The following is a 10,867-nucleotide window of genomic DNA, read 5'->3' on the forward strand; positions in this document are numbered from 1 at the left end:
TTAAAATACAGGTTTAATATCTAGTTAGAGTCTGAAACCTCAAAGATACACATGAGCCAACAGAGTACTTACAAAAAAATTTATCAGCCAACATAAGTGCAAGATTAGACAAATAATTAAAAATAGAGCTGGATCATAGCATCTCAGAGCCTCGGGGAATTTATTTTATTGATACCCATCCCTCCGTCCTTTTTGTTTTTTATTTATTCCTTCACTTTTAGCACATAACTCACTTCTATTCTTCTTAGAAACACAGCAACATTGAAAATAAAAACCATTCTATTGTGCTTAATTTTTTAATGTGTTCTTGCAAAATACATAGTATTGCTTAGGTTTATGTATTTTTAATTTATGCAATGAGTTAGAGTTTTTGTTGCACTCTGTTTCTGCTTTTTTTTCTTAGACATTATGTTTTTAAGATCCATTCCTGTTACTATGTATACATTGAATCCATGTGTCCACTTTTTGCCAGTTTCCTCTTTCAGTAATTGATACCCAGATTGTCCTCAACACCATTACCACTATAAATAATGCTACTGTGAAATCATTGTTTTTTCTCCTTACTAGTTCTTGGGTTTGCTCTATAGCTCTTCCCACAACCACTGCCTTCTTGAGTTGGCATGCTTAGCTCATTTATATTTACCCTTTTGTTTGCTGGTAAATACAGGATGGGGCAAAAGTAGGTTTACAGTCTGAGTCTTTTGCCCCACCTTGTACAAACATAAATAAGACAAATAGAAAAGTCTTAGATGTGCTTCAGATCCTAGATAAATTATTGAACTAGGTGAATGATACCTACATTGTATATTAAGTTCCTTTAAAGAGTAAATCTTTATTTAATTGTATAACGACAGTAGTAATACAATTAACATTTCTTCTATTAAACCCATTCACTAAGAAAGACATTCAGCTCTGAAGATAAGAGAATTCAGTTAGTGATGTTAACTAACCCCTCCCCTGCCGGCCTCACCTGAAGCAACTCCAGGATGGAGCTCTGGCTCTTCTCCTCGACCTCTAAGATGAGCTTCTTCAAGGAAGTGATTATCTGATGGAGCTGTAATGTGTTCTCAGTCCGTTTCTTCTTAGTCTCTTCTTCTTCTTTGCTCAACTTCTGAAGAAACAGTTGCTCTTCTTCAGCTAGGAAGTCATGCAGCTTTGTAAATTCTGCACTGAATCTCAATTTCTGATTCTTCATCTTGTCCTAGAGCCACATGAGATTTGCTCAGTCCTTGTTTCTGCCTAGTCCTTACTCCTAAACTCCTTGCACATGACTCCCCAGTAATCCATGGTCCTTCCATTTTAATCACCTCCTCCAGAAAAGCTCCTGCCTACCCCCCCCCACAAATTTCCACTTCTCCTCTATTTAAACTTATTTGATATCTTTATATTAGTCTTTATAGTATTCACTTATTCTTTGTAACATCTGGGTCTCTACTATTGCTAGCAATGCTTTGTGTACTTTTTAAACTAAAATGCACTTTCACATCTATTACTTAGTTTAGCCCTCAGAACACGTACTCTTCCGTTTTGTTAAACCTTTAGATATGTGCTTGTGCCCACACACATCATGCCTCCCAACTAGATTAGCATCTCTGAAAGCACAGTCAATTTACTTTCTACAATGCCATGGACCCAAACCAATTCCAACCTTAGGAAAAAGTGGGAAAGAAGGTGGCACTACCTCAAAGTAGAGATGGGAATGAAGTATATGGAACTCAGAGATCATTAGGGACAGATACATACTTCCTGTTCTATGAACTTATCTGCAAGGGGCCTGACAACTGATGGCAGCCACAGATTGCAAGGGCCTCAGAGGCAAGAAATGTCCAACCACTTCCGCTGTTACCTTCCACTCTGTAGCATTCTTCACTTCCATGTCCTGTAGATGCATGGCTTTCTTCATCTTGGCTGTTAGACTACACTGAGTCATAAGAAGTTTTTCCTGCGAGCAGAAACACATATTAGACAGAAATCATCTGTCCAAGCAACTTCCTTGTGCAAGAGCTTAAAAAGTCACCTAATCCAAATAGGCAACGATATTGAGAAAATGCTGAAGATAGTCATTGGCCATCTTCAGAATAAGAAATATTCTGGTCTTAAATCGCCACAAAACTATATAGAGTTTGCCTATTAAATTGGCAAAAACTGAACAATGTTAGACAATTAATAAGTATCTAGCATTGACAAGGTAGAAAAAGCTTCTGGCACCGTCATAGTGGGAAAGTACAAAGTTGCATCTTTTAGAAGGGCAGTGGCAAGATTTCGCAAAATTTAAAATGCACATAATACTACTTCTAATAATCTATGCAACAAAACACTACTAAAGTAATCAATATATAGGAGTGTTCACTACAGCGTTATCCATTATCAACGAGAAATTATTAAATAAATTATGGTATATTGATACTCCACATCAATTTCAGGTAGTTCTCTATATATTGACATATTATATTAAATTAAAACTAAGCTGTAAAGCAATAGTACTATATACTTCTGTTTTGCAAAGAGTGTGTGTCTGTATGTGTATGTATGAGTTTGAATAGAAGAAAAATATGGGAGGTTATACACCAAAATATTAACACTAGTTATTTCTAGAGGATAGAAATGGCTTGAAAGTTGGAAGGAAGGGAGACTAGAAATTTTCTAAATTTGTTTTGTTTGAATTTCTATAAGAGGCATATAATTTAAATAATTTTTGTAATTTAAAAACCCAAATAAGCTATTAAAAAAAAAAATCCAAGTCAGTCAGCATTAACAGAGTGGGCTGTAGAGGGGAAGCACCTGATAGCAGAATGTCAGACATGACCTTAGAGAGAGAAGCAGGCAGGTTAGAGACACACACAAAAGGAGAGCCATTAGGAACTGATGACCAAATAAATGACTGCAAGAAGAAGGAGTCCAGCTTTTGCCCCTGGCTTGAGTAACTAGATGGATTGTAGGTTATTTATCAAATTAGAAGATATAAGAAGGAACAGTATGTAAATGGGAGGGAAGAAAATAAATTCTACTTGAATACATTGCACTTGAGATATCTGTGGAACATCCAAGTGGATATACACTAAGTGCCCAGATTATTATGACCACCTGACATTTGTAAGCAAATTAGCTATAATTTCCCGCTGAAGTTGCTAGAGGGCCAGACCATTATAAATAGGGAAGCAGGTTGTTTACCATGACAGTAGAAGTGATTTTTTTCTGAAGATATGGGAAAACAATGCCACTCAGTGTAGTTAGCAGTTAAGAGTCAAGAAAGATCTGAACTAAAGAAGTAGATTTAGGGGTCAGAGCACAGGCAGCACTTGAAGCCCTGGGTGTGAATAAAACCGCCCAGTAGAATTCTATAGAGTAAAAAAGCATCAGGGCTGAAACTGGAACAACAACAAGGGGTCTGCAGAGAATGAAAATCATGCACAGAAGCTGCAATGAGTGATTGGTGAAAAAACATGAGTAATGGTTTCTTATACACAAAGCAAAAGAGTATTTAAATTAAAAACTGGTGAAAACTGCCAAATGCTGAAGAATGATTGAGGGAAGCTTTCTGTAAGTCTGTGTGTATGTCAAAATAAAAAGCTTAAAAGAAAAAAGATAAATGAATAGAACAAAGAAATAAGTGGTATAATTACTTTTTAAATTATTCTCTAGGAAAATAATAAAAACTAAAAGGTATCACTTTTCTCCCAATAATTTATAAGTGACAATGCTTAAAGTTAGATCATTTAAAAACACAACACCAAAGTTGGCAGGAACATGGAGCAACTAAAACTCTCATACAACGTTGGTGGATGTGTGAAATGGTACAACCGCTTCAGAAAAAGGTGTAGCATAAAACTAAACATACATTAATCCTAGAGTCCAGCAATTCTATTCCTTATTCCAGGAAAAATTGAAACATGTCTCAAATGTACACTTAAACTGTATCTATTTCATTATATTAAATTTTACCTCAGGAAATAACCTAAACAAATGTTAACTCTGGTTAATGCTGAGCATGCTAAAGTATAGGAGGAAGTGTACTCTCTGCAATTAACTTTAAAATGCTTCAAAAAGAAATAAGAATTGATGGATACAGAAAAGATATAGACAGATGAACAGATAGGTGATTAACAAATAGAATAAAATGTTAATGACAGAACCTAGATGTGGGTATACTGGTATTATTACAAAACTAGAGGCCCTGTGCACAGATTTGTGCACACTGAAAGGAAATTAATTAGAAGGTGGCCAGTGGGGGTGGGCTGGGCAAGACAGGCCAGACATGCCCTGGAGCCAACCTCCTGCGGTCCCTCCCCAGCCAGCCGCACCTGGGGCAGCACCATGGCTCAAAGGGTGTCTGCGGAGTGAGCGGGGGGTCCCTCTGGCAGGTGGGATCTCTCTGCCTGGCCTGCAGGGATCGGGCCAAAACCAGCAGTCCAACATCCCCTGAGGGGTCCTGGAGTGCGAGAGGGCAATCTACAAAATTGCTGTTGCTGGGCAGCTCCTGCATTGAGCATCTGCCCCCTGGTGGTCAGTGCGCCTCATACCTACCAGCCAGTCGGCCAGTTGACCTGTCGCTTAGCCTTTTATATATGTAGATTCTTCCAACTTTGATGTATGCTTGAAAATTGCACAGCAAAATGTTGGGGGGAAATAACATTAAGTTACAAAGGAATTTATATAGTAGTTCTGTTTTATATCACAATATCACTTGTATAATATTCTAATATAATGTTTTATATGTAGCATTACAAAATCAACTTATTACTCGTAGTCGTTCACTTACATAGGTATATAATCCTGCTCAGTAAGGTAAGTGATTATCTTAAATAATCTTATTATTTTACTGAATTATGTAACTACTACTTTGTGATCACTGTCAAATTCAATGTATATATGAGGCTTGTAATGAAATATGTATGTGACCAAGATTTTTTTTAAGTTTTCACTTTTGTTTGATAATGAAAACAATTTAATCTTTTAAATAGAATTTTTCAATTTTTAAAAGCCTTTAACAATTCTAGTATGCATGAATTATCCTGCATAGTTGGTTCTGTTATCCAAGACTCTTAAGTCTTTCTGAATCTTGCCACAGTTGGGATATAAACAGGATCCCTGAGTAAACTTGGAAAACTCCTTCCCTGCAGTAACAGAAACTGCCAGGAGGTGGCAGGAGGGCAGCACCAAACATTTCAAAGCTGGCTAGTTGGTTTTTAAAAACCATTTTCTCTTGATTTAACATCAGAAAAATTTGTGTACATAAAACCATAAGTACAATAAAAGTGCATACACTTGCAAAACGAAGATATATGCTGCTTGTGATCATGTTGTTCAAATAACATTAAACTTCAAATCAGATGTGAGTTTCCATCTAGGCCTTCACAAACTAGTTATGTATCTGAGGAAGTCGGCCTCACACATTTCCTGGGTCACAGCTGATGACAAATGGATTAAATGGCCTCTAAATACCAGCTCTTAGGTTCTGTGCATTTCTGTCACTGTAATCTCTGCATTCCATTCAAGCAGGCAGATGTACCTCCAAAACAGAGATCCAATCAGCCCCCTTACTGTCCCCACTGCCACTCTCTAGTTCCAGTCACCATCATCTCTTGTCTGGACATGTGTAATAACCCCATGACTGGTTTCCTACTTCCAATCTTGTCCTTCTCTCATCTGATATTCACATAGCAGCTAGAATAATCTTTCTAAAAGCCAATCAGACCATATCACTACCCTGCTTACAATTCTTTATTGGCTTTCCTCATCACCAGAAAAATTCAAACACCTTATTATGGCCTGATATAACCCAAGTCATCTTATGCTACTTTCCCCCTCACTCATGATGCTCCTGGCACCTAGACCTTCTTTCAGTTCCAGGCTCTTCCCAGCCTCAGGGTCTTTGCATTTGCTGTCCAGTGCCTGGAATGTTCTTCCCACTGTTCCTCAGATGGCTGGATCCTACTCATCTATCAAGTCTCACCTGAATGTCATCTTAGAGAAAGCTACCCTGTTACTTCTCTGGCATGGTACATTATTTCTTTCACAGCATATCACAATCTGTGATTATTTCATTTATTTGTCTGTTGTCTACCTCCTACCCCCAGCCCAAATAGACTATGCACTTCATGAAAACAGTCTTTACCTGTCTTATTCACCATTCTATTCCCAGTGCTATGGCTGATGCTGTAGTATAGTGTCTGACACAAAACAGTGTTCAAGAGATATTTGTTAAATAAATTAATAGTAATGAAGGGATTAGCTCTGAGAATCAGCAGAATGGCATGAGAGTAGAAAGAACAGTGCTTAAAAGCCTTTCCATGCAAATAATCTGCTTCCTCAAGTCTATGAAGCTACTTCTCTTTCTCTGTTCTCTTTTTCTCCTCCACAAACAATGACTCTTAAAAAAAAAAACTTGTGTTCATATAAAAGACCTTTTGAGCCTGGCTGGTGTTGCTCAGTGGTTGAGTGTCAACCCATGAATCAGGAGGTCACAGTTCAATGCACAGTTAGAGCACGTGCCCGGTTACAGGCTCCATCTGCAGTAGGGGGCGTCCAGGAGGCAGTTGATTTAAGATTTAAGGGCCCTGTTCTCCTTTCACAACCACCCACTTTATGTGCCTCAGCCCTTACCCACAAATGTATTTTCCCTTCCATTTCTCTGATGGGTCCTTTCGATCTCTTTTGCTGGTTACTAAGCACTGGTATTTCCCAGCTTCTCTTTATGCCCCTTTTTCTTACCGTCTATGTGGTTCCCCTAGGGCAGTGATCAGCAAACTGCGGGCTCATGAGTCACATGCGGCTCTTTGGCCCCTAGAGTGTGTCTTTTGCACAAAATACCATGTGTGGGCGCACATGTACAGTGCGATTGAAACTTCGTGGCCCATGCGCAGAAGTCGGTATTTTGTGGAAGAGCCACACTCAAGGGGCCAAAGAGCCGCATGTGGCTCGCGAGCCGCAGTTTGTCAACCACTGACCTAGGGAAATCTCATCTGCTTACTTCTTCTATGGGTAGGCTGACCATTCTAAAATAGTGTTTTGAGCCTCTGATGCCCCCTGCTTCCTGTCCCTCTTCCTTAGACTTCCTGTCACAGTCGCCTCCCCTCAACATGTCCCAAATGAGCACTAGAAACTGTCATCCTAGACTCCTCTCTTTCCCTTACCCACCAAGTCCAATTAGTCACCAAGTCATTCAACTCCAGCACTCATGAATCCATCCCCTCTTCTCCATCGTCCCTGCCCTACACTAATTCAGGCCCTTATTGCCTCATGCTTGAAATGGTGCCACAGCAGTCTAATTGGTCTTCTCCATCCATATTGATATCAAAGTGATCTTTCTAAAACCAAAAACTGATGGTGTCATTCCCTGCCTTTAAATCCTCAATGCCCATTGCCTCAAAGAGAAAGCTACGAACAACATCCTTCATGACATGGCCCTTGCCCCTTTCTTCAGCCTCAACTCCCACCATCCTCCCTCCCATGTTCTACACTCCAGAAGTTCTAAGCAACCTCCAGTCCTCTTACATATCACACGCTATTCCACACTGCCACACTGTTCCCTTGGCTTGAATATCCTCTCCCCTCCCTTGCTATACTTACCCTTCAAGACTGAACTCATGTTTAATGCTTCTCTAATGCCATTCCTCACTCCTCGCTGATCACTCTGACCTCAGACTTTCTGGGTACTTGGTACAAACTTGGATTACCCTCAGACACTAAAATTGTTGGTGTACATGCTTATAAGACAAGGCCTATGTCTTTCTCGTTTGTTTATGTCCAGATTCTAGAACAATGCCTGGCATCCAGTAAGCATCAACAAATGTTACTGAATGAAGGAATTACTATATATTTCATTGTCCAGCTTTACATCTGTTTCCTGTTTGTAGTCAGCTGATAAAACTGTATAACATCTTATAGTTTACAAAATCAGTTAACTTGTGTCATTCAGTGAGTGCATTCAACCAGTACTTACTAGATACCAATTCTGTTGGAGACCACTGGAGTTACACCATCAGTAATGGAAGGGGACAGGGCTACTCTGGAAAAGATGATCAAGGAAGATCTTCAAGCTAAAAGCAAGTAAGATCTAAAGGACAGAAGGTATGGGTAGAGAAAGAGAACAGCCTTGAAAACAAAAGCAAGAAGGCCAGTGTGGCTGGCGCAGAGTAGGATAAACTGATCTATTCAACTGAAGCTTCTTAACTAACGCATGAGATAGGCCAAATATACAATTCAAACATTAAGTGATTTTCCCAATTGATTAAAGAAGCTAGTAACAATACCCAGCCTCATTTTAACCCATGCTTTTCCCAAATCATCATTTGTCTGTGACACCCACAGGATAGACCTGCACCGTCCAATACAACATCCATTAGGCAGTGAGCACCCAAAATGTGGATAGCTGGAATTGATATGTGCTATAAATGAATAACACAGAGATTTTAAAGGTCTACTATGAAAAAATAGATATTTCTTAAGAACAATGTTAAACAGTATTTTGGATAATTAGGTTAAATAAAATATACAGTGGGGCCTTGACTTAAGAGTTTATTTCGTTCCGTGACGGAGCTCGTAACTCAAATTACTCGTATGTCAAATCAAAAAGTGAACGAGTGAGACAGGTGATGCTGGGCTGATCTTGTGGCGTTCGCTGCGCCAACTAGCGGTGGGGTATCTGAAGCTGGCTCGTAACCCGAATTTTAGCTCGCAACTCAAAGCAAAAAATTGGCCGAGAGACAGCTCGTATCTCGAAAAACTCGTTAGTAGGGACACTCCTAAGTCAAGGCCCCACTGTATTATTAAAAATGAACGTGCCCTAGCTGGTTTGGCTCAGTGCATAGCGCGTAGGCCTGCGGACTGAAGGGTCCCAGGTTCAATTTCAGCCAAGGGCACATGCCCGGGTTGTGGGTTCCATTCCCCCACACACAGTAGGGGGCGTGCAGGAGGCAGCCAATCAATGATATTCTCTCATTGAGGTTTCTGTCTCTCTATCCCTCTCCCTTCCTCTCTGAAATCAATAAAAATATGTATTTTTAAAAAGTGAACGTCACCTGCTCTTTTTACCACTATAAAAACTATACACGTGGTTTGCCTGACGTTTCTACCGGACAGCACTGGTATACACACGCCCACTCAGCGCGTTTGCCTGGAGCGAGACGCTCCCCGGGCGGTTCCGGGAAATCCTGCAGCGGTGACAGGGCACGCCCCGCCCCCCCCTCCCACCCCCCGTTTTCACTCCCGCTCGGAGCTCCGTGCAGCGTCACTTCTTTGAGCCTCAAAGGCGTTTTCGTGCTTCCCAGGGGGCCAGCCGCCACCCCGGGCGCCTTTGACGACAGCGAAGTGGCCGGTACACACTCCCGGGCAGCCCCGCGGCCCGCGGCGAGCTCACCCGGTAGCTCTCGAAGGCCTCGTCCACGGGCGCCATGGCGTGGTCCTGGTGCTCCTGGGACTCCCGGCACACCAGGCACACGGGCCGCTGGTCGTCCTCGCAGAAGAGGCGCAGCGGCTCCCAGTGGCGGCCGCACAGCCCGGGGGGCACGGGGCCCTGCTGCCGGCGCCGCGCCTTCTCCGTCAGCCGGGCCAGGGCCCAGTTGGGCCGCAGGGCGGCGGGCGACGACGGCTGCCGGCACTCGGGGCAGAGGAACAGGCCGTCGGCCGGCGTCCAGCTGCGGCGCAGGCAGCGGCGGCAGAAGTTGTGGCCGCACTCGATGGACACCGGGTCATTGAAAAAGTCCAGGCAGATGGGGCAGGTCAGCTCTTCCTGGAGGTCCTCGGCCTCCATGACGCCTCCCCGACCCGAGCCCGCCGGGCCGACGCGGGGAACTGCCTGCGGGAGCGGCCTGCGGGCGGGCGGGCGGGCGGGGAAGCCGCGGCCCGGGCTCGGCCGGGAAGTGCAGTCCTACTTCCGGGGCTGCGGGCGCGGGCGTGGCCTCCCCGGCCTGGACACCGCCGGGGAGCTGGGGCCTCCCCTCCGGTCAACAACAGAGATGCGGACTCGCCTCCCCCGGAAGCCCGGAGCGGATGCCGGGGATCCGTGGGTTGGGAGGCGGCGACTGCGCCTGTGCCGCCGGCGCCGGTGCAGCTACACCCGAGGCGCTAACGGGCCGGCTGGTCCGCGGGGTGGGAGGCGAGGTGAGAGGCGCCGGCTGCTCGGGCGGCGTGAGTGCCGGAGTCCGGGGCGGGCTGCACGCAGGAGGGCAGGGGGGTCTGTGCAGCTGGGCCCTGGATGGGGCTTAGGAGGCGCTGGGCGCTCGAGGCTCGCTCTCCCCGAAGTCCCGTCTTTTTCAGCCTCATTCTCCAAGGAAAGGAGCCCTTTCTCAGCCTTCAGCCCCACGGTCTGGTTGAGTTCATAGAAAAGCAGGGTATCCTAGTCCCCAGGGAGTTTCCTCCCGTGCCGCGCGGGAAAGGGAGTGTTTGGGGAGCTATCTGGTCGACCAGGCCCTCGCTTTCTTCCTGGGGGCGCAGGAAACAGACCCCAGGTAGAGGAAACCCCTTCTCTGAGCATGGGCGCACTCACCCAGTGCTGATGGGGGCTCTAGTATTTAAGTCAGGGGAAGGAATCTAGGATTAGGTGATCTTCTCCAGGTTTGACTTCCCATCAGTGTTTTAGATAGTTCAACTCCCTGGAGGTCTAGGGAGGAGGAGATGCTCTAAGCCAGTGGTGGGCAACCCTTTTGTGAGTGCGTGCCAAAACCAGCAAAATCTCTGACTCAAAATTCTTCTGCATGCCAATCCTAATTTTTTGAGAACATGTTACGCCTACTTGATATCTCTTAAGGTGTACGTATGTGAAGAACCTTGAAGAAATAATAAAATTCATTCGAGCGACAAAAACACAGGATATGATGATGAAAAATACATTTATTTTTTAATGTATACATGCACACTGATAGTCCGA

General features: G+C 43.7%; 1 protein-coding gene across 3 annotated transcripts in view; it reads right to left on the bottom strand.

The window, feature by feature from the left end:
- TRIM4 (tripartite motif containing 4) overlaps window positions 1-10,181 on the bottom strand; it is a 28,110-nt gene extending 17,929 nt beyond the window's left edge. Inside the window, exons 1-3 of one of the 3 annotated variants that reach the window (XM_036309932.1) lie at window positions 9,359-9,845; window positions 1,847-1,942; window positions 971-1,201 (exon numbers count right to left, since the gene is read on the bottom strand). In XM_036309932.1, the coding sequence (XP_036165825.1) occupies window positions 971-1,201; window positions 1,847-1,942; window positions 9,359-9,751 (720 nt within the window). In that variant the 5' untranslated portion in view covers window positions 9,752-9,845. Of the gene's footprint in view, window positions 1-970; window positions 1,202-1,846; window positions 1,943-9,358 lie in introns of all 3 variants that reach the window. The other 2 variants (XM_036309930.1, XM_036309931.1) reach the window with 2 other exon arrangements.
- Between the last annotated feature and the right edge of the window lie 686 nt (window positions 10,182-10,867).

Source organism: Myotis myotis, unplaced genomic scaffold, assembly GCF_014108235.1.
Source record: "Myotis myotis isolate mMyoMyo1 unplaced genomic scaffold, mMyoMyo1.p scaffold_m19_p_5, whole genome shotgun sequence".
Lineage (NCBI taxonomy): Eukaryota > Metazoa > Chordata > Mammalia > Chiroptera > Vespertilionidae > Myotis > Myotis myotis.